General features: G+C 36.7%; 1 protein-coding gene and 1 pseudogene across 3 annotated transcripts; one reads left to right on the top strand and one right to left on the bottom strand.

Annotated features, from left to right (window-relative positions):
* Nucleotides 1-241: 241 nt before the first annotated feature.
* On the bottom strand, nt 242-10372 carry LOC122055918 (protein WAVE-DAMPENED 2-like). 3 transcript variants are annotated; one of them, XM_042617628.1, is made up of 8 exons: nt 10244-10372; nt 8519-8816; nt 8094-8182; nt 7924-8008; nt 7769-7840; nt 3697-3807; nt 2786-3091; nt 242-428 (listed from the first exon to the last, which is right to left on the bottom strand). In XM_042617628.1, exons 2-7 carry the CDS (start codon nt 8774-8776, stop codon nt 2792-2794), a joined length of 915 nt encoding a protein of 304 aa, XP_042473562.1. In that variant the 5' UTR covers nt 8777-8816; nt 10244-10372; the 3' UTR covers nt 242-428; nt 2786-2791. The 3 variants fall into 3 exon arrangements, with proteins under 3 accessions (XP_042473562.1, XP_042473553.1, XP_042473546.1); XM_042617619.1 differs by lacking the exon at nt 242-428 and adding an exon at nt 2609-2649; XM_042617612.1 differs by lacking the exon at nt 242-428 and having other exon boundaries at nt 2609-3091.
* On the top strand, nt 5676-5848 carry LOC121993261 (annotated as a pseudogene).
* Nucleotides 10373-24337: the final 13965 nt, after the last annotated feature.

Raw genomic sequence — 24337 nt, 5'->3', positions numbered from 1 at the left:
TTTAGATACACCAAATTTAAAAATTTTCAATTCAAACGTTACGTTATTTACACCAATTCTAGTACCAATTCTAGCAAGTACCCAAAACGCTTTGGATTTCAAAATAGAATACTTACGAAATTCTACCTAAACATTTGACAAAGCTTATGAATCTTAGACTCGCGATGTAAAGCATTTTTTTTTAGGTCCGAATCTACTCAATTGTTTTGGTGTTACCACTAAATTAGTAATATTATTGTCATAGCCAAACAAATGAGTTTATTTTTCATAAGATGGGATGGTACAAATGCTTTGATCTTTCTAGCGGCATATTTAACATTGCTATTTGATTTCAGCAACAATAACATCACCAATACTAGCATATCAATAATTATCAGCTTCCATGGTTCGAATACACCACTTCAATTCTGGAACTCTGCTATCATCCACTACATTCAAAAGGTTTCGAGGTGGCTGAGGAAAAGATAAAAGAGAATATTTTTTGACCAGAAATAAGTGTATGGATGATAATGGTAACAATTTTTTTTTTATAAAAAAATCATCCTTTTTACTATTTGCTCCTATAAATATCTTAGAGAGGATGAAAAATTGAATGGATGACAGACCCCTCTCCTCCCCCCGTCCACCATTTTGGTTCTCAAATCAAGTGAAAACCAAATCTTTCTTCCACGTGGAAATACTGACCTTTTCAATGGGTCAATTGAATTGATTAGGCCGAGCAAGCCAACTAAACCAAATGGGTCGGACATGTCGATCTAATCTAATAAATCAGTCAAGCCATGTTGTTCGACTAGGTTTTCAACACAAGATAATTCTTTGGTGGATCAGATTTTAAAAACACTGGTATAGAGAACTAATTCCTTACATGGAAATTTATTTGAACAATGTATATATCACAAATCCAAACATGTTTAATTATTATGATATTGGAACCAACTACAGACTGCAGTACTTGTTCTCTCCATCCCACTCAACACAAACATGTATGTAGATTTAGACCTACCATAAAGACCATACTAAGCATCTCCAATGCAAGTTTCATTAGAGGTTTGTAAAATTGAAAAACCTCATCAAAAAGAGCTTTTATGTTTGTATATATAAGGTTTGAGGTTTTTAATTTAAGAGTAGGTTTGAATTTTCAAACCTACTTTTTTTCTCTTAAACATAGAGCTAATAATTAATATCAATGATTGTCATAATGTTTTATAATGTTTCATTTTATAAATAATTAATAATAAGTCCACTTATGGAGAGAATTAATGTGCATGAGCCATGTAATTACATGTGGAGAGAATTACAAAAAAGCTCACTTAGAATTTTAACTATTAGGAATATTTCAATGAGTTTTTATAATGTTGATGTGACATTAAAATCTTCAAAAAAAGCTCATTCAAAACTTTAACTATTGGAGATGCCCTAATCGATGTTAGTAGCAACACCACCAATGGCTAATTCGTCCGTACAACATATGTTAAGCCTAACCGCTTAGTGAGGAGGGCAGGGCCTGCTAGATCCCGAAGGATTGGCAGAGGAAACAGATTGGCTGCTAGGCGGCACACTTCGTTTGAGAAACGACATAGACAAATAGCTTGGATTGAGCAATACCTGCCCAGCGTCAGCCACAAGCAGCGAGGCCGATAACAGGAGAAGGAGACCTGAAAGAAGAGGCTTCTTTGGTGGTGGTTCTCTGAGGACCTAAAGTTGTGTTTGTTCTTTGAGAGGCTTCCATCTAAGTAACAAACTTAAAGTTGTGTTTATTCTTTGATAGGAGGAAAGGCAAAGACATTGCAGGATCACCCTATCATCTTCCTCGCTGACTCACTCGCCCTACCCGTGAAACATTCACTACTGCCTTCCCTCCCTCACTTGCCTCCTTGTCGACTCTCAGACCCTAATATTGTGTTTTACTCTTTGATACAAGCAAAGAAAAGAGATGAAAGAAAAGGAAAGAGATATTATCCCTCATTTAGAATCATCTCCTTGTTAACTTCCTTGCCGGCTCACCCTGCCTGCAAAACCCCTACCACTCTCTGCCTTACCTGTTCACTGCCTGTTACCTTCCCTTACTCGAAGGCCTTGTTTGGAGAAACCCCCACCCCACCAAACTCTTCATTTCCTTATTCATCTCTCCCTCCAACTTGAACCTGAGCCTCACCATCTTTGATCTCAACCCCCACCAATGCGCAACCTCATCCTCATCTCAACCTTGTTCATACCTGTCATCCATTATCTGCCAACCACCATGGCTGCCCAAGCACACCTCTTTCCATTGTCACATTGCTTGAGCTCACTGTGCAAAAGAGCAAAGACCATTCACTTGCAATACTTTGGAGAGAGCATATTCGACTTGGGGCAAAGTTTGCTCTAAATCGCATCCATGGAATCCTGATGGAAATCTTTCCTCCTAAAATTTTGAGAGAGAAACAAAGGGAAGTACCTTGAAATCAGTAATTTCCTCTCCTTTCATTTTACTGACAGTAAACATACAGTGGCACAAACCACAGGAGCAAAAACCAAAAAGCAAACCTTTACTACAAATGTGTCCTTTGAATTCTACTAATATTGGCATGAGCTACTGATGCTAAAAGGATCATAATAAAAACTAAAATTGCAGCAAACCCAGTGCCATGATCTAACATATATAGGTACCTACAAAATTTACATTATACCCCGTGAAGTCCACTGACACTACCCATCTTAATTTGGATAGTTTGAAATGGAGATAAATTATAAATTATAGGGAGAGTTTTGCAAGTTCAAGTAAATTAAGATTAGAACAACTTACGAGATGCTAAACACTGGGGCTGACTGGTGACGCTACATCAGATGTAGCCTGAGAGATCTCTTTGTTGGTAGGCTGTTGCTTAGAGTTGTCTCTAGTGGATTTGATCCCTTCTTTGAGTTTATTCACTGGGTTCTGGTTCCTGGGGATAGTGTTCAACTTGTTTGTAGCATCCTTGCAAGTGGCTAAACTGTGACGCTGAAGTCGACCACGTCCCCAGCCACCATTTTCTCCTTCAGTGGCTGTGTTCATGTCACCACAGCTCTTCCTTCGACCCAGTTTTGGTGATCGAGCACGGGTAGGGGGGACCTATTATGTGAGGATCACATTAGGTATACACCATATAAGAATATATGATACAAGAAAAACCAAAATATTATAGTATGTGCGGCCACGTTGGATGGAAGATGCTACACATCTTCAAATAAGACTGACATGATGAGGCATTCTCTATGAGAATCATTTTGAAAAGAATCCATTACAAATCTAAGGTAGCTTTTATGTGAACATATTAGTATATCATGGCGGAAGACAAGTTAAAAACCCATAATCCTGACCATATGGGTATCTGACTTAATGCAAACTTATTTTAAAAAGACAAACAGCATTTCTTTTTCTCCTCACTAGTATGTGTTTTCAAGATTGTTGTTTGAGTATTAACACCTTCTAGTCAAATTTTAGTTCAAGGTTATCAAGAATAGGCAAACTATCAATTATCATGCAAACTTAGGCGTTGAACTCAACCCTCTACTAAAACAATATTGAATACAGTACAAAAATCAGCCATGAAATACTTTACATAGCCCTAGTAAATCCAATCCGTTCAAACTATATAATTTATCCAGACAATAACATTTTAATTTAACAACTCCCTTAAATGCACTAGTTATCAAGTCAAAGCTTCAACTTAGTACCTTTTTAAGTTCGACCTTAGGTGGAGGTCCCTCGTGATAGAAGCTGGGCATTGGTGTTGCTCGGAAAGTCAAATTTTTCCTTAGTTGCTTAAGAGCAGCCTCTTGTTCTTCCTAAAACGTCAGAAGCTCAGATAAGAAGCTAGCAAAAACGTTTGTTTGCAGGAAAACTATTCAGAAGTGATTCATAAAATATCAAAGGAACATTATTCTCAAAGTATCCCTGATTATATATGAGAATAATGATAACTATAGTATTATTAACAATTGATGTGATATTAACTAAATGCGACAGGCATGAATGCTAAGCATTATATTTAGTCAATATAGACAAAACCCACAAGAATCCACAGGAGAATACACGTCACTCGTATTAATTTATGTTATTTTCACAAAATTCAGCAAAGAAGCTATTGCATACCATTACAGACAAGAGGTGAGTGGAAAATGAAATTTCTGGCAATGAAAAATGGCTTATGCTACATGCTTTGCAGCTGAAGTTTAAGCACCATATAATATCCTTCCATATGCATTCTATTTCTCTTGATTTAACATGTTTATCGGAAGCTACAAACATGATCCTGTAAGGCTGCTTTTGGTTCACTGTCATTGCCACTTGGGCCGCAAAGGAATAGCACATTATTGTGCTATGTTCAAAAAACTCCTTATCGTATGGGTGATCTTGAAGTGAGAGTAAAGCCCCAGACGTCAGGTGACTCACGTGAATAAATGCCTTAGTGGCCTATGCTCCTTCATAGGCCACTGAGTAATAAAACTCAAATTTCCATACATGCATAAAGTCATTATCTGGGAGTAAAGCCCCAGATGTCAAATGCCCTCACATGAATACAATGACTTCTGCTCCTACAAAGGCCACTGACTAATAAAAATTGTTCTCATTGGCTTGCTGAAGCATTTCAGCTTTGAAATAAGATCAGTATGATTTTGCTGGTTGAAAATGCACCACAAGGTAATGGAAGATGCTTGAAACCTATCACAATTGAATCCTATGCATGTAATAAAGGAACTGGCCTCTTGTATAGCCACCTTGGTCATCTTTGTTGAAATTTTCCATATTGATTTCTTCCTCTAGATGGTTCATTACAAAGTACAAACATTGAAGGTAGGACCCCAAAAGCTCTACAATGGTCTATTATGTTTATATATTAGATGGCTGTTACCACCTCAAACGACTAATTATTTTCAGATGGAATGAGCTCCATCTGAATTCAACATGGTATCTAAACTCAGAATTTCCTCTTAGTTGTGATGGGTGTGAAAGAGTATCTTAAATCTAAGAAACTCCATGCTCATTAGTCCCACATGGACAACTGCAGTGGTAAATTATGTGTATGACTTAGTCATTTTGGGATGTAATAGGCTCTACCACAATTCAATGAGTCAAAAGTCAACTCTACTAGGTCAGACTCCTCGAAAATATTTAAGCACCTACAAGCTACAAGGGATAAATCACCCTCCTAACATCAAATTCAAATAAAATATTTAATCACTTACAAGCTACAAGGGATAAATCACCCTCCTAACATCAAATTCAAAAGACTTAATATTTTACAAATCATTACCTAAGCATAAAGAAATTTTTTTGATTCATATAAATCATCCATCAAATATAAGATTAGCAACATAAAATGGGTGCATTTACAAGACCTTGCTCAGGCTATTGTAGCAAGTAAGAAGCTAATAGTTATACAACAATTACAGGAAATAGCTAATCTTAGTATTTTAATTAAGAATACGACCCTTTAATAATTAATTTTGATGAAGCCTAAAATTAAATTATGTTAATGTTCTTTTTTATCTTTTCACACTGAAAATAATTTTAAGGCTTATTAGTAATTTTCTCTTGTTGTTTTTTATATAAAAAATATGCACTTCTATGGTTCTCTTTAGTCCCACATTTTAGGATTGACAACAAGCGGAGAAACTTCTATAAATACCTTAGGCCGGCGACATTAGAAAGCATACCTTTTTCGTCCTTTTGGCTAAAGATCAAGTGTAGTATCTGTTCTTATCAGTTTAATATCTGATATAAAAAATTAAATTAATTTTTTATGAGGGAGAGTCCGTTACAGTAGCTTGGGTTCTTGAGCGTCGCCCTTGCATTGCACTATTGCATGAACTTGGCGCACCCTTACTGACAATTTATGGGTCTAGGGCACTAATTTACTCGTGTTTAGAAAGGTGTTTGTATAATTGAGGGGAAATGATCATATAATAAAAGCAACCCGTGCATGAAGTTCCTGTCAATACGGGGTCCCATGGAAAGGTTGGACCACATTTGATCAATTGTACATAGCCTTACCTTGTATTTTGCAAAAAATTGTTTCTGATTCGAACACGTGACCTCAAGGTCACATGACAATAATTTTACCGTTGCATTAAGGCTCCCCTTTGGAAATGATCATATAATATGACTAAATAAATATTGAAAGAGAAAGATAGCAATAATTGTATTTTATTTTATAAAGTTATAGATAAAACATTTTCATTCGGATGTAGGCTCAAATATTGCAGATTTTTATGTCTCTTGTGTTGTCAATTTTACTTAGGCCATCAATTAGCATTGGTACAATTTTGACATTATTCTTCCCTAGTTAAAGAAGATTCAGAAAATCAAGACAATCAATAATTTAAGAAACACAAATTTAATCCATAGCTCTAACCAATCAATCTAAGAGTTACCTCATGACAAAATACAAGCATCCTGAAAATAAGCAAAAAAGTACTAAAAAAACACATAATCGGAAGCAAACGAGCTGTTATGCATTTGCATGCAAAAGCCAAGGATATATGCACCCAATGTGAATATTTTTCAATAGATAAATTACAAATATAAATACATCATTCCAATTAGTGGCGGAACTACATGAGGGACTAAGGGGGACTTTATCCCTCCATGACCATGAGTCCATCGGAACCGCCTAGTATGGTGGTTCCTGACCATGGCTCTGACAGCCCAATTTTATCCCTCTTTCGTAATATTAATTCTCCAAACAAAAATTTGCTCATGGCCCGTGACAGCTCACAGCAGCAGTGACGTCTTCTCTGGCAACAAGTCATGGCGGCGACGACGTCTTCTCCGGTGACAGCTCACAGCGGCGGTGGAGCATCGCATGCTGGAGAGGTGAAAAGCAAGGGGCAAGTGGTTTGGTGGGCGTGCGTTCGAATTGAGGAAGTCGGGGTAGGAATAAAAGTTAAGGAATTAATTGAAACCCTTAATTAGCCAATAAAAATTTAATTTAAATATGATTTAATTAAATTTTAACAGAATTATCCTCTAAAAATATTATATAAAATCTATTTTAAATTCTGAAAATTCCTAAATAAATTTTATATATTTAAATTTATTTATTTTTCATATCATTAACTAATTATTATTATTAATCAAATTATTAATATTATTAATTTAATTGCTAAATTCATTGTAAAAAAAAAGACTAATTCTATTTATTAAAAAGTGAGGATAATTCTATAATTTTATATATTAACCTTCATTGTCCTCCCTTTCCTCCCAGACAAATTAATACATATTACATTAATGAATCTTCCTTCCCTCCCAAATAAGAGGAAGATAAATGCTTTAGTTCCCTTCCCTTCCCTTTCCCTCCATTTCTCTTCTCCTTCCGTTAATGAATCTTCTCTCACCCCATCCAAACATAAGCTAAAGGGTATTAAAAAATAAACAGCCTTTTTACAAGACTGAAGGCTGAGCCTTCACGTGATTTTCCTCCAAAATTCCTACATTTCCCCATTCTTCTCCCTTCCCCGAAAAAATATGATTTAAATAATCTCATGAGAATCTATTAAATTGTTAACATGATAATGAGCACTCCTTCCTATGCAAAATCTGTGAAGCAACATATATAATAAGCCAACAATTCAGCTTATACGTTCTATCTCAACAGAAATCCGTTTCAACTGAAAGCATTCTTTAACTATTCTGCATGTGAAGTCATGTCTTGCCAAAACAATTGTAAATGAAACTATGTTCAAATGAAGATTAATTTATTGAGTAACATCACTTGTAAGAAGTACAAAATAGAAGAAATTATACCCTTGTTTTGGCTTCACTTTGGAGCTTCTCTGCTTCCAGGGCCTGATGCTTTTCTTCTAATTTTGAGTAGAACTACACAAGTAAAGAGCTTATTAGATGGTGCCGAGTTGGATGAGAAATCAACTCCAAGGGCTTAAAACCAATGCAATAAGCACCTCCTTACGCCTCTCTGCACGCTCACTGCTCCTGAATGTTGGAGCAACTGCCCTATTTTTCATACTTTTTATAGATGGTGCCATGCTGGGAATAATTCAGGAAAATATGATTAGAGTTTTCTTTTAGCAAGCAAAGTTATTTCACAAAAAAAAACTTGTGAAAAGTATACGAAGAAGCAATGGAGCAAGAGTCCTCTTCATCTGGGTGCATTATGTTATCAAGATGCAGATGCTTCCAAGATGCGACCTTTGAGTAACCCTGCAAATAAATTGAAGAACTCTATCTTGAAAAATCCATATAAGTCTTCTAATTATAAAATTTTATGATTAAAAATGAGAGTTTAACAAAAGTAAATTAATCTTCTAATATATAATGGTTTAATGCACTAGAATTTGACCCTCTCTTTTGATATCAAGTGCTAACAAGAGCAATAAGATAATTGTAGATTGAACATTGTAGTTGGTTATGAAGAGAAAGTGAACAGAATATATTGAAAGACAAAACACAAAAGGAGATAACTTTACATTCTCAAAATGCTCCAACTAAACTGCGCCATTTATATATTATACTGATTTCTGATGCAATAGAAAGCACCTGAGCAGTCTTTTGAATATTTGCTGATTGTGTTTCAATATTAGGATATTTTTCTTCACAAGCACTATTTTCAGCAACAAAAGCATGACATTCTTGAGAAGCATGTTTCTTTGTTGCAAATGGATGTGAAGTGGTTTGATTTGATTGTACAGTTCCATGAACAGAGTTTGATGCCACTGACTCCTGATCCATTCTCAAATTTTTAATCCGAGGTAAAACATGCACTTGGACATTAGAAGTCTCCCGATTATTGTCCATGTCTTCATTAGATGCTGCAGATCCAGAAGGATTGTTTGGACTGTTTTGGTAAGTTTAACCATTAGCAGCATGCTCACAATTGTCTACTTAAACTATTAAAATTTCTGTTACTTCCTTACCCATAAGACTACAGAAAATAAACCGTCAGACAAGTCATCAAGACAAACATTTCAGATATGATTTAATCTAGAAATATAAATGAAAATCATGTGATAAAGCAATAATATTCCTAAGAGGATAAATATCAAGTGTGTACGGTCAACATTAATGAATATATTCTACAAATCTAGCAGTAGCTAGTAAATGAATCCAGTTGCATGAGTCCATTCATTATCAGTGAGGCATGAAATATAATGGAAATATTGCTTCCAGAACATTTTTCTCTTGTATATCATCCAATGTTCTAATAGATCTGGACAAATCTATAAATCCCTGTTCTACATACAAATGTAGCAGAAAGAAAAGCCAAAAAGCACGAGCAGAACAGGATATTCCACATAATGCATAGCTTTTGCAGGAGTTTTCATAATAATGACATAGATAAAAGTAAATGAGAGGAAAATAACATCAACAATGATGTGCCAGTTCTTTATTAGATATTATCAGAAAAAATCTATGTCAGTCAAAGTGAGGAACAAAGTTATTTGAGGCTCCATAAGTCAATGCAGAGAAAAACAGACTCCATAATGAAGTTCATCAGTTGTAATTGAACCCTCGTTGAATTCAGAAACTCTAATGTAAGATTGCACAAAAGAGCATAATTCTGATAGTCTGATTCAACAACTACTGCAGTCTCAGTAGTTATCACTTCTTTGGGACTTGTTCTCTCCCGTTTCACATATAGTCTCCATCTCCATATATTTGTAAGTTTCAGAAGATTTATAGAAGCTAAATTGATTCATTGTCTACTCAATAACTACTTAACAATCAAGGAAATAAACTCAAAAAACAATTTCCTCAAGCAAAAATAAAAATAAAAAACTGTATCAGAAAAATTTGACAGACAACTGAAACAATCAATGCTTTTGGACAAAAGAAGTAAAACATTTAAAAGCACACCAAAAGGGAGAAATTATCAAGAAACAATAATAGTTCGTTAAGTAATTAATGAGCATGCTCGTAAGCCGATTCTACTTCTATTAGCATTTTATCCTGAGACTCTTCGTGAGACCATATCCCAACGAATAAATTTAGCGTCGAAAATCACATTATCAGGATTAACATTTTACGAAACCCCGATTTTTATATCCAAAACCCTTGTCCAGGCAGACCAAAAGGTAGGTAAAACACAAAATGCAGACAAATTTTCACAGATACCCCGAACAAATGGGCCAGATCTCAACCACCACTGCAGATCCATCGTCCACTCAACCGAATCCTTAGCGCATCGCATTGCCGACAATAAGTAGCAGATCGATAGCAAAGAATGCCGGATCCAAACGGAGGAGATCAAGACAGGTAACTTACCCACCGCTTTCCGAGTACAAATTGGGGAGATCTGGACTCGTCCTGAGGTGATTTTGCTTGGTCTCCTTTCCCAACTTTGCTCAGCTCTATCCACCGCTCCCTCCCCCTCGGGAACGGCGACAAACTCGGCTGTGTTATATATTTATAGCTGTGCTGGCGATAACGCCGTCAGGTAACGGCGGAACGCGACGAGCAAATTGCTTAAAAACCCATGCGCGACGACTAATTACGATATTCATTTTAGAAATTGACGATCGGCAATGTGGGACTGGGCGGAATGTTCAATTTTTGTTAGAGCGGTTAAGTAAATAAGCGAAGTCGAACCATATCGATCCAACTTTTATATATATATATATATATATATAGATATATATTAGATTAGGCATCAGATTAAAAGAGGCGGTAAGAAATTTAGAACAATTATAATTTTTTAATTGGAATTAGATAAAAAAAAAATTGTAATGATTTTTTAGTCTTAATAGCCGTCTCATATAATTACTATAATTCCGAATTAGGGAAAAAATTATTTAGTAAACTACCAGATGACCTAAGAAAAGAAATACATAAGGTTTGGACTGATATGAAAGTAACACCACAGTATGATAATATTAGAGTATGAATACAACACATTATTTCCACACTAAAAGACAAATGCACTTACATTCACATACAAAAATAACTTAAAAACTAACAATATGAATTTTGTAGTTAAATTTACATCCCTCAACAGTATGGTATAGCTCCACCTCAAACATGAAATAACTATTGGAACAGTAGAGCTTCCAGACAACCTGCTGCCAAACCAAAAATAATAAGACCAAGAAAAACCTACTATGTTAGAAAAAGCAAGGAAAAGAAACCATACTTAAATAAGAAAAAACACATAAGAAACTTTAAACCAAAGAAAACCTATACCAACATAATTACATATTTTGCTTGTAATGAACTAGCATATTTATCTTCAACTTGCCCAAATAAGAAAAATTTATATACACGAGAGGCAAAATTAGTTACATGTACTAATCTGGATTTAGTAGAAATCCAATTTGATGTTTTAGACACATCATCGATTTACTCTATTATATCAGTAGATGATGTAAAAGAAGTACCCCTCTCTTCAGACTATATCTTAGTAAATTCATTTCTATATCCTTCATCTTTGTCTCAGTGTTATCCTAAAATACTAGACTTACAAAAATACATGCCATTAAATAATGATCAAAAGTTATGGGAAGACATCCCTGAAACTAATTTAATGTTTCCCCAACTTAATACCGACACCAAGGAACCTAACTGTCCACATGATTGACTATTAAAAACAGGAACCGATAACATGCCTTGTTATTGTTGGCGCAGCGGGCCGGCAAGAGGGGAGGAGTGAATTACCTGAAACAGAAAAAGATACCCTTCTCGTTCTTTCAACTCTTCTTAAAGTGTAACAATAATAATAAAATAAAAATGACAAAACTGAGGAAAAGACTCGGGATTGACTTGGTTACAACGTAGGTGGTTGTTAATCTAAGGCGGTTGCAAAGTTCACTAAGAATCTCCTTTCTCTAAAGACGGAGAAGCCTTTTACACATAATGAAAGCTCGAACAGTTGTTAGGAAGTTAATACAAGAGTTGATGTCTTATTCCCTAGATTCAGGGCGCTTTTTATAGCTCCTGGAAACTCTATCCGTAGCTTGAGGGTGCCTCCCAAGGGCATGGAGGGCGCCTCCAGAGTGGCAGCAGTGGATAAGGTTTTATTCGCTGCAACGACTAAAAATTTGGGTAGAGGGCGCCCTCCATAAGCATGGAGGGCGCCTCCTATACTTTATGGAGGGCACCCTCTATGACTCATAGAGGGCGCCCTCTATACCACATGGAGGGCGCCCTCTATACCACATGGAGGGCGCCCTCTATATCTCATGAAGGGCGCCCTCCACCTGCAGGGTATAAATTGCTCCAACCTTCCTTTGGTTCTTCCATTGTTCCGTTCTCTTGGGTGATTACGACCAACTGAAAGAGAGCACACCCGAACCCAATTTTTGACCTTCTTCTCGAGCAAGCTTCTGCTCCGGCTTCTCGTCCCTCGAACGTCACATACGTTCTTCTCGTCCACTGGTGTACTCTTCCGCAGTTCTTTTGTCTCTCGGACGCACCGAGCTCGTCGGCTCCATTCTCGTGTCGTCCTTCTCGCCAGCTACGTCATCCACTCGACTTCCTGTGTTCTTGAGCTCCTACACACTTAGACACAGGGATCAATACCAAACAAGACCTAACCTAACTTGGTTAATCATATCAAAACTATTGGTTGGTCCTAGGAAGATCGTACCGGTTCCATTGTATAAAAATTTTGTACAAGTCCTGAACCTTTCCTAATAACCTATTGTGTACTTTAGAAATTAAATTCGGAATCGCAAACGAAACTTAACATTATTGATTCCAAATTTAACTTATCTGTTCTTAATGGTTTAGACTTGGATCGCAAATGATACTTAACATTATTTATCCAAATTCACCTATGTTATAAATTTAATTAAATATTAATTTCTATAATTGGCTTCCAGTACTGTATGGCGAGATACTAGGCCTTCTTGGGTATGAGATCATCCACCACCGCCTAGACAAAGCCTCTTAAAAAACCTAATATTTAATTTCCTTATATAACTCTAGGTTTAACCAAAAGAAACAATCGAATCACAAATTCGAAAAAAAAAAAACAAAAGAAACACAACTTCGAATATCTAATCCGAAAATCTAGAATCACTAGCCTCTTGTGTTTGGAATTCATACAAAGAAAACTAGTATGATGCGGAAAATAATTACTAGTTATACCTTTCTTTGTAAGCAATAACCTCTTGATCTTCTACCGTATTTCTCTTTTTATCTCGGACATTGTGTGGACAACGATCTACCGAGATGAGAACCACCAAGCCTCCTTTCTTCTAGCAAGATTCGGCCACCAACCAATGAGCTCCAAGGGATGCAAGAGCAAAGTCTCCTTTCTCTCCTTCTCCAAGCTAGAACCGACCACCAAAAATCCCTCTAGTGTTGATGCCATCGGCCATCAAGGAAAAAGAGAAAAGGAGAAGAGCAAGGACTATGGCCGGCCAACACCAAGGAAGAGAGGGAGGAAAAAAGAATAGAGTTGTGTCTCATGAAGGCACCCTCTCCCTCTCTTTTATAATCCTTGGTCTTGGCAAATAAGGAAAATTTAAATAAAACTTTCTTATTTTCTTTGCCATGAAAAAGAAAATTTAATTGATTAAAACCAATTTCCTTTTCTTAAAACATCATGGTCGGCCACCTCATTGTTGGAGTGTATACTGAAAGCCTAAGCTTTGTAAACATTTATTATGAATAAAGAATCACATTTGGTCAAATTGTCTACATTTGTTTGTAGTTGTTCATATAATTTATATTGTAGATAACATAGTATGTGGTGTCACATGCAGAAGATGATGTTATCAGTACCTTATAAATTATAAACAGTAGCTCACGACTAAAATGGAAAGGAACAAATCATTAGAAGGTCGTAGTGTAATTAGATATTAGTTTATCTTGACTATATAATTACACTAGTACACTCAGAGTGTATTGAGTAGGACCATTGGAGGTCGTTTCTTTTATACTGACTTTGTAAAAGAACAAAGACCTCAGTTATTATGGAAGTGTGTGCTCTTAATTCTAATATAATAACAAGCACATATGTTTGATATTTATTTCTTTAATTTATCAATGGGTGAGATTTAGTTCGATGAATCAATAAACCCGATAAGTTGAGAAATGGTATCACTTATAGTGTGTGTTGTTGATTATAGAAGGAAACTGTGTCCTAGAGATACTAGGTTGATAATGTCCTCAAGAGGAGCTCATAAAGATTGTCATGTTAAACCCTGCAGGTGGACTTAGTCCGACATGATAATAAGGTTGAGTGGTACTACTCTTGGACTTAGATATTAATTAAATGAGTTGTCAGTAACTCACTTAATTAGTGGACATTTGATATCTTAAACACAGGGAGACTAACACACTCATAATAAGAAGGAGCCCAAAAATGTAATTTGGGATTGGTGCGGTAGTTCAATGATAGTTCTCTAGTGGAATGAATTATCATTGATAAAATTAAGTTGTGTGTTCGGGGCGAACACGGGATGCTTAATTTTATCGGGAGACCAAAACCAATTCCTCCTCTCGGTCCCTATCGTAGCCTCTTATTTATAGAGTTCTATACTCACCTATACCCACCTTCTATACCCACCCAATAGGGGACGGCCAAGCTAGCTTGGGAACAAGCTAGGGCCGGCCTAGGTATAATATTGGGTGACCGGCCCTAGCTTGAACCCAAGCTAGTGGGGGCCGGCCAAATTAAATTAAAAAGGAATTTTAATTTTAATTTTTATTATGTGGAAGAAATAATTTATTAAAGAGAATTTAAATTAAAATATCTCTCTTATAAAAGATCTACAAAATATTAAAGAAAGAGATTAGATCTCTTTCCTTATTTGTAGATTGATGAGATATTTTATTTTCTCTTTAAAATTATTCACATGTTGATAAAATTAAAATTATAGAAATTTCCTTTTATCAACCATGAAGAGACTTTTAAAGAGAAATTTTATTTTTTAAAATTTCCGGAAACAAATTAGGAAGTTTTGATTGTTGATTAAAACTTGTCTAATTTTTTCCTTCATTGATGTGGCCGGCCATTGGTTTTAATTTGGGAAATTTTATTTTATTTTTCTCAATAAAATCATGTCAAGGAAATTAAGGAAATTTTATTGTAATTAAATTTCCTAATTTGCCTAGGCCAAGGAATATAAAAGAAGGGGTGAGGGTGCATTCATGAGACACAACATCTATTATTTCTCTCCCTCTTTTGTTCCTTGGTGTGGCCGGCCATCCTCTCCCTCTCTTCCTCTTGTGGTGGCCGAACCCTTCTCTTCCATTGGAGCTCTTGTGGTGGCCGGATACTACTCGGAGAAGAAGAAGAAGAAGGAGAGAAAGCTAGCATCTCTTGGAGCTTGGTTAGTGTTTTGATTTTCTTCCTTGGTGAAGCTTCCTCTTTGTTGGCCGAACCTAGCTAGGAGGAGAAGAAGGTGATTGGTGGTTTCTCGTCTCGGAAGATCGTTGCCCACACAACGTCCGAGGTTAGAAGAGGAATACGGTAGAAGATCAAGAGGTTTTTCTACAAGGTATAACTAGTAATTTTTCTTTCCGCATCATGCTAGTTATTTATGGAAATAATACCAAATACAAGAGGCTTACGTTCTAGAATTTCGAATATGTTTTTCGAAGTTGTGTTCTTTTATTTTTTTTTCTTGTGATTTGATTGTTCTCTTTGGTTAACCTAAAGTTATTTTAGGAAATTAAATATTATCTTTCTATAAAAGGTTTTGTCTAGTCGGTGGTGGTTGCTCCCATATCCAAGAAGGTCATGTGCCTCGCCACGTCAGTACTGGGAACCAATTATGGAAAATAATATTTAATGGAATTAATAACTTAAGGAGACTTGGGTCGAACGTGTTAAGTTCCGCAGGAGATCCAAGTCAAAACCTAAAAGAACAAATAGATTAAGTTTTGGATCAAACGTGTTAAGTTCCGCAGGCGATCCAAAATTTAATTTAAAAGAACACATGGTAGCTAGGAAAGGGTTCGAACCTTTGTACAAAATTTTGTACAGTGGAACCTATAGGTTTTCCGAGTAGCAACCAACAATTGGTATCGAGCTAGGGTTTTGCCTTTGTGTATTTGGTATTAATTATGCACATGTCATACATAATTTAGGCAGGTTAATAGTAGGATGTGCTAACTTTGTGGATGCAGGATCCAACTATTATGGCTTTTAGTTATTATGTGTGTGATTGGACCCTTGGACATGTCAAGGGCATTTATATGTGTGTGCATGATTGTATTAAAATACAGCAGGAGCTGTATTTAGTTTTATTAGGATATTATTTTTGATCTAGATACATGTACATTCATTTTATGGAATATAGGATCAAAATGTAAAAATTTATTTATGTCGCGGATCGAATTTTGCAAAGCGTGGAACCTTCTAAGGACCAGAGGCGCAGCGGAACTAGGAGCAAGATGGATGCGACAGCTAGACCCGGTGGCGGTGGCCAAATATGGCAGCAGCTTGGGATGACAACACACGGAGGACAACTAGAGATAAAAGCCATAATAGTTGAAATTAGATTTTCTATTTATTGCTTTTATATTGTGTTGTGTGTGCATGTTAGTTTACAAGTAAAGTAGGCTAGCATAGTTAAAATTCCTCATTTATAAATAACTAAGTGGGAGAGGGATTTTTAAATAAATCTCATGGTCTCCATTACTGGTTTGTAAGTGATGCATAAAAGCTTGCGCGTTGGCTCTGAGTGCCTTCCTCCATAACGGATGAGCTTGTTTGCGGATCACTAGAACAGACTTCCATTTATGGATGACTATAGGAAGTTAATTAAGAGCGTGTGATCTTCCCCAACGGAAGGGGCATAATCTTATTAATGGACTTAGTGTCAAGTAATGGTATACACTTAGACACATCCAATAGTATCCTCCCCAACGGAGTCACTGCTATTATTTGTGTGACCAAATAATACCAACTATTAATTTTATTTGTCAAAAAGTTAGGTTGACAAGATAATAAAATTAATGGGTTAAAACCCTCCTTTTACAAATGTTGAATTTGTATACGTCCACACTAACGTGGCATACAAAATTCACGGTGTTATGAGGTGTTGGTTAATTTAAAATAGTATTGTTTGAGGAATCAATATTATTCTAAATTTAGAGTTCTGACCAAAAGTTATTTGTGATTCTTAGGATGACTTTCAACCCACTGTCCATCATACTTCAACAAAATAGACTTACTAGACCTAATTACATAGATTGGAAAAGAAACCTGGACATTGTTCTTACTGCTGAAAGCTATAAATTTGTACTGACTGAACCTTGTCCTGATGCACCCACTGGTGAATCTACCCAAGAGGAGATTGAATATCATAAGAGATGGGTAAAGGCAGATGAGATGGCGCGGTGTTACATTTTGGCTTCAATGTCAAATGTATTGCAACATCAGCATCAAGATTTACCAACAGCTTATGATATTATGAATAATCTCAAAGAGCTCTTTGGTCATCAGGATAGGGCTTCTAGACAAGAAGCTATGAGAAAGATAATGACAGCCACCATGCAAGAGGGTACTCCTGTAAGGGATCATATCCTAAAGATGATGGCTTATCCGAACGAGATATGATCCTTGGAGGAGAAATTGATGGGAAACCCAGATCGATATGATCCTCCAACGCTACCTAGAAGTTTTGAGTAACTTGAACTATAATATGAATAAAAGGATTTATTCATTAGGGAAACTAACGTAACTTCAAGCGCAGAAGGATTATTTCATCACAATTCTCAAATTCACTTTGTTGAAAATGGTTCTACTTCTAAACCGAAAGGAAAGAAGAAGAAACAAGTCGCTCAAGAAAGAAAGTGAATAAATCTCGAGTACGGGTTTTAAGCTGGAGTGAAGAAGCCAAGGGCAAGTGCTTCATCTGCAAGCAGGAAGGAAGGCGGACCGTCCTCGTAGGAACCAAAACAAAGGTATATCTCATGCTCTAGTTGTTGAAACATGTTTAGCGGTGTTATCTACCAGCACCTGGTGTGTAGATACAGGAGCCACTGATCATGTCTGCAATTCCTTGCAGGGGTTCCAGGAAACCCGACGACTATCTGAAGGAGAGATTACCGTCTACATGGGCAATGCTACTAAGGTGGCAGCTGTTGCAGTGGGAGACGTCTACTTATCTTTTAGTAGAAATAAAAATTTGGTTTTAAGAAATTGTCTTTATGTACCCAGTTTTAGAAAGAATTTAATTTCAGTTTCTAAACTGTTTTTAGATGGATATTCAGTTTCTTTCAGTAACGATGTAGTTATTAAAAGAAATAAAGTAATTATCTGTTCTGGTGCATTAGTTGGCAATTTGTATACATTAAATCCAATTTCTTCCACAAAGCAAAACATGGAAATTTATAACTCATCTTCTAATTCTAAAAAGAGAAAAGAACCTTCGGAAATGAACCAAGCATATCTTTGGCATCTAAGGCTTGGTCATATTAACTTAAGTAGGATTCAGAGGCTTATAACTGATGGACTTTTGAGTTCATTAGAGTTGGAAAATTTATCAACTTGTGAATCCTGCTTAGAAGGTAAAATGACCAAAAGGTCGTTCAAGGCCAAGGGGTATAGAGCCAAAGAAGTGTTAGAATTAGTTCACTCTGATTTGTGTGGTCCTATGTCTGTCCAGGCAAGAGGAGGTTTTGAATATTTTGTCTCTTTCATAGACGATTATTCAAGATATGGATACATTTACCTAATGCGCCGCAAGTCCGAGTGCTTTGATAAGTTCAAAGAATACAAGGCTGATGTGGAGAAACGACTAGGTAAAAGTATCAAGACACTACGGTCTGATCGTGGTGGTGAATACCTCTTAGGAGAGTTTAGGAATTACTTATCAGAGGCCGGGATTCAATCCCAATTGTCTGCACCTGGAACACCCCAACAGAATGGTATAGCAGAACGAAGGAATAGGACTCTTATGGAGATGGTTAGATCAATGATGAGTTATTCAGAATTACCAAATTCGTTTTGGGGATATGCTCTGGAAACAGCAGTATACATTCTGAACTTAGTACCTTCTAAATTAGTTTCTTCTACTCCCATAGAATTGTGGAATGGGCGAAAACCCAGTCTAAGACATATTCGGATTTGGGGTAGTCCAGCACATGTGCTGAAACCAGATGCTGATAAGTTAGAATCCCGTACAGAAGTTCGCGTGTTTGTGGGATATCCCAAAGGAACGAAAGGTGGTTTATTTTATAGTCCTAAAGACCAGAAGGTCATTGTTAGCACCAATGCCCAGTTTTTAGAAGAAGACTATATAATGGATCACAAGCCCAGTAGCAAAGTTGTTTTGGAAGAACTTAGAGAGGACATGTCTACTTCAGTACCAACAGTACAAGATGAAGTATCACAAGAGACTGCAACACGTGTCACACATGATACACAACCACAGACAGTGCCTCGTCGTAGTGGGAGGGTTGTAAGGCAGCCTGAAAGATTTATGTTTTTGGGATAGTTTTCGGACTTGATCCCAGGTAAACATGAACCTGATCCACAAACATATGACGAAGCACTCCAAGATATAGATGCAGCATCTTGACAAAAGGCAATGAATTCTGAAATAGAATCTATGTACTCTAATAAGGTCTGGGAGCTTGTAGAACCACCTGATGGCATAAAAGATGGATCTACAAAAGGAAAAGAGGGACAGACGGGAAGGTAGAAACCTTCAAAGCTAGGCTTGTTGCGAAAGGGTACACTCAGAAAGAGGGAATCGATTATGAGGAAACCTTTTCACCGGTAGTCATGCTTAAGTCTATCCGGATACTCTTATCCATTGCTGCTCATATGGATTATGAGATTTGGCAAATGGATGTCAAGACAACTTTCCTTAATGGAAGTCTTGAAGAGAACATCCATATGAAGCAACCAGAAGGGTTCATTGAAAAAGGCAAAGAGCATCTAGTGTGCAAGCTCAATCGGTCCATTTATGGACTAAAGCAAGCTTCAAGATCTTGGAACATCCGGTTTAATGAAGTAATCCAGTCATATGGATTTATTCAAAGTCCGGATGAGTCTTGTGTATATAAGAAGTGTAACGGAAACGTGGTGGTATTTCTTGTACTATACGTAGATGATATTTTGCTAATTGGCAACAATGTCAAGGTATTATCAGACGTAAGAGTATGGTTGTCCAAACAATTTGATATGAAGGACTTAGGAGATTGTGCACACATTCTTGGGATCAAAGTTATAAGAAATCGTAAGAAAAGAATGTTGTGTCTGTCCCAAGCTTCATATATAGATACAATCCTTGCTCGTTTTAGCATGCAGGATTCCAAGAAAGGTTTCTTACCTTTTAGACATGGAGTAGCTCTATCTAAAGAGATGTCTCCAAAGACATCGAAAGAGATAAATGACATGAAAGCAGTTCCTTATGCTTGTAGGAAGCCTAATGTATGCAATGTACGAGACACGATATCTGTTTTGCCGTGGGCATGGTCATCAGATATCAGACAAGGACATTGGACTGCGGTAAAACATATATTAAAGTACCGAGAAGGACTAGAGATTATACGCTAGTTTACCAAGCAGACGATCCGCTCCCTGGGTTACACGATTGATTTCCATCGGATAGGGATAATATGAAGTCTACATCAGGCTATGTGTTTACTTTAGGGGGTGGAGCCATTTCATGGAGGAGTGTTAAGCAAAAATGCGTTTCAGACTCAACCATGGAAGCTGAGTATGTAGCAGCCTCTGAGGCAACTAAAGAAGCAGTATGGCTCAGGAACTTTCTAATGGACTTAGATGTGATTCCTGGTTTGCCCAAAATCATCACAATTTATTGTGATAATAGCGGTGCAGTTGCAAACTCGAAGGAACCACGAGCTCATAAGGCAAGTAAACATATAGAGCGCAAGTACCACCTGATACGAGATATCGTGAAGCGAGGAGAAGTTGTCATCGCCAAGATTGCATCAGCGGATAACCTGGCAGATCCTTTCACTAAGGCCCTTCCGGCGAAAGCTTTCGATCGGCATGTGGAGGGAATGGGAATCAGATGTATGGTAGAAGATATGGCAGCTTAGTCATTAGTATAAGTGGGAGATTGTTGGAGTGTATATTGAAAGCCTAAGCTTTGTAAACATTTATTATGAATAAAGAATCACATTTGGTCAAATTGTCTACATTTGTTTGTAGTTGTTCATATAATTTATATTGTAGATAACATAGTATGTGGTGTCACATGCAGAAGATGATGTTATCAGTACCTTATAAATTATAAACAGTAGCTCACGACTAAAATGGAAAGGAACAAATCATTAGAAGGTCGTAGTGTAATTAGATATTAGTTTATCTTGACTATATAATTACACTAGTACACTCAGAGTGTATTGAGTAGGACCATTGGAGGTCGTTTCTTTTATACTGACTTTGTAAAAGAACAAAGACCTCAGTTATTATGGAAGTGTGTGCTCTTAATTCTAATATAATAACAAGCACATATGTTTGATATTTATTTCTTTAATTTATCAATGGGTGAGATTTAGTTCGATGAATCAATAAACCCGATAAGTTGAGAAATGGTATCACTTATAGTGTGTGTTGTTGATTATAGAAGGAAACTGTGTCCTAGAGATACTAGGTTGATAATGTCCTCAAGAGGAGCTCATAAAGATTGTCATGTTAAACCCTGCAGGTGGACTTAGTCCGTGATAATAAGGTTGAGTGGTACTACTCTTGGACTTAGATATTAATTAAATGAGTTGTCGTTAACTCACTTAATTAGTGGACATTTGATATCTTAAACACAGGAGACTAACACACTCATAATAAGAAGGAGCCCAAAATGTAATTTGGGATTGGTGCGGTAGTTCAATGATAGTTCTCTAGTGGAATGAATTATCATTGATAAAATTAAGTTGTGTGTTCGAAGCGACGGGATGCTTAATTTTATCGGAGACCAAAACCAATTCCTCCTCTCGGTCCCTATCGTAGCCTCTTATTTATAGAGTTCTATACTCACCTATACCCACCTTCTATACCCACCAATAGGGGCGGCCAAGCTAGCTTGGGAACAGGCCGGCCTAGGTATAATATTGGGTGACCGGCCCTAGCTTGAACCCAAGCTAGTGGGGGCCGGCCAAATTAAATTAAAAAGGAATTTTAATTTTAATTTTTATTATGTGGAAGAAATAATTTATTAAAGAGAATTTAAATTAAAATATCTCTCTTATAAAAGATCTACAAAATATTAAAGAAAGAGATTAGATCTCTTTCCTTATTTGTAGATTGGTGAGATATTTTATTTTCTCTTTAAAATTATTCACATGTTGATAAAATTAAAATTATAGAAATTTCCTTTTATCAACCATGAAGAGACTTTTAAAGAGAATTTTTATTTTTTAAAATTTCCGGAAACAAATTAGGAAGTTTTGATTGTTGATTAAAACTTGTCTAATTTTTTCCTTCATTGATGTGGCCGGCCATTGGTTTTAATTTGGGAAATTTTATTTTATTTTTCTCAATAAAATCATGTCAAGGAAATTAAGGAAATTTTATTGTAATTAAATTTCCTAATTTGCCTAGGCCAAGGAATATAAAAGAAGGGGTGAGGGTGCATTCATGAGACACAACATCTATTATTTCTCTCCCTCTTTTGTTCCTTGGTGTGGCCGGCCATCCTCTCCCTCTCTTCCTCTTGTGGTGGCCGAACCCTTCTCTTCCATTGGAGCTCTTGTGGTGGCCGGATACTACTCGGAGAAGAAGATGAAGAAGGAGAGAAAGCTAGTATCTCTTGGAGCTTGGTTAGTGTTTTGATTTTCTTCCTTGGTGAAGCTTCCTCTTTGTTGGCCGAACCTAGCTAGGAGGAGAAGAAGGTGATTGGTGGTTTCTCGTCTCGGAAGATCGTTGCCCACACAACGTCCGAGGTTAGAAGAGGAATACGGTAGAAGATCAAGAGGTTTTTCTACAAGGTATAACTAGTAATTTTTCTTTCCGCATCATGCTAATTATTTATGGAAATAATACCAAATACAAGAGGCTTACGTTCTAGAATTTCGAATATGTTTTTCGAAGTTGTGTTCTTTTATTTTTTTTTCTTGTGATTTGATTGTTCTCTTTGGTTAACCTAAAGTTATTTTAGGAAATTAAATATTATCTTTCTATAAAAGGTTTTGTCTAGTCGGTGGTGGTTGCTCCCATATCCAAGAAGACCATGTGCCTCGCCACGTCAGTACTGGGAACCAATTATGGAAAATAATATTTAATGGAATTAATAACTTAAGGAGACTTGGGTCGAACGTGTTAAGTTCCGCAGGAGATCCAAGTCAAAACCTAAAAGAACAAATAGATTAAGTTTTGGATCAAACGTGTTAAGTTCCGCAGGCGATCCAAAATTTAATTTAAAAGAACACATGGTAGTTAGGAAAAAGTTCAGACCTTTGTACAAAATTTTTGTACAGTGGAACCTATAGGTTTTTCGAGTAGCAACCAACAATCTTCTTTCTACAGTGCATTTCTGCTCAGTGGTTTTCCTGTGATAGCAATCGGGTATTTTCTCAATTTACCATGAATAACCAATGCTTGGTTGAATACATGGTTTTGTCATTGTATCCTAGGAAATGGACGTCCATAATAACCTTGAAGCACAATCGAAAGAGGAAGAATATGTTTTAAGGAAATTGTGTCATGCATGCCCCAATAACTCTTACTTCCATCTCAGGTCTCAGCCTCGTGTCTTGGCATCGGTCTCGGCTAGACATCTCAGTCTCAGGCGGGCATCTTTGTCTCGGCTGGATATCTTGGTTTTAGCTGAACATCTTTGTCTCGACTGGACATCTCTGTCTTGGCTGGACATCTCTGTCTTGGCTTGATATCTCGGTCTCGATTGGAGATCTCGGCCAAGTCATCCAGGCAACCTAGTTTTTCCAAGCAACTCCTCCTTCCTACTTGTCAATCTGATATTATTTGTTCAGGTCATTTCAACAAATTGAAAGTTATATTTTTGAGTATATTTCAATTCAGCAATTATCCTTGTAATCTTCAGCTAGCAATCTTCATTGTGAAAGATTGTCCAACACCGAGTTCCTTTATAAGAGAACTCGACTTCATTTGAACATTTATCTAATTCAGCCAACTCTAATCTTAGTTTGAGAAAAATGATATGTATGATCTATTTTGATCAAGTCAAAGGCCTTGTCCGTGAAACCTAGGTTGACTGAGATTAGATTATTTACCTCTGTATAACCGTTGTTGGGATTTAATTGGTTCAACCCTACTCGTGCTTGGACCTGCTAGGGCGGTGCGTAGAATCGATCAAGCATGCACATTGGGCACTTTAGGGCAAACTCGTATTCGTTATCACGAGTAGCTTTATGGATTGATGACATGATCTAGAAATTAGGTTGGCTCAGTGTAGATGATCAATTACATAGCTTAATCTGGATGAATATAATCAAGGTTATCCTTATGAGAAG

The sequence above is a fragment of the Zingiber officinale genome, chromosome 1B (genome assembly GCF_018446385.1).
Source record: "Zingiber officinale cultivar Zhangliang chromosome 1B, Zo_v1.1, whole genome shotgun sequence".
Lineage (NCBI taxonomy): Eukaryota > Viridiplantae > Streptophyta > Magnoliopsida > Zingiberales > Zingiberaceae > Zingiber > Zingiber officinale.
This window is presented reverse-complemented; position numbering and strand designations above follow the sequence as displayed.

Coding starts and splice junctions, on each gene's coding strand:
- LOC122055918 (XM_042617628.1), bottom strand. CDS start 8,776: ATGGACAATAATCGGGAGACTTCTAATGTCCAAGTGCATGTTTTACCT. Junction 8,009..8,093: donor TCTTGCTCCATTGCTTCTTC/GTATACTTTTCA, acceptor AATTATTCCCAG/CATGGCACCATCTATAAAAA. Junction 3,808..7,768: donor AAAGTGAAGCCAAAACAAGG/GTATAATTTCTT, acceptor CTGACGTTTTAG/GAAGAACAAGAGGCTGCTCT.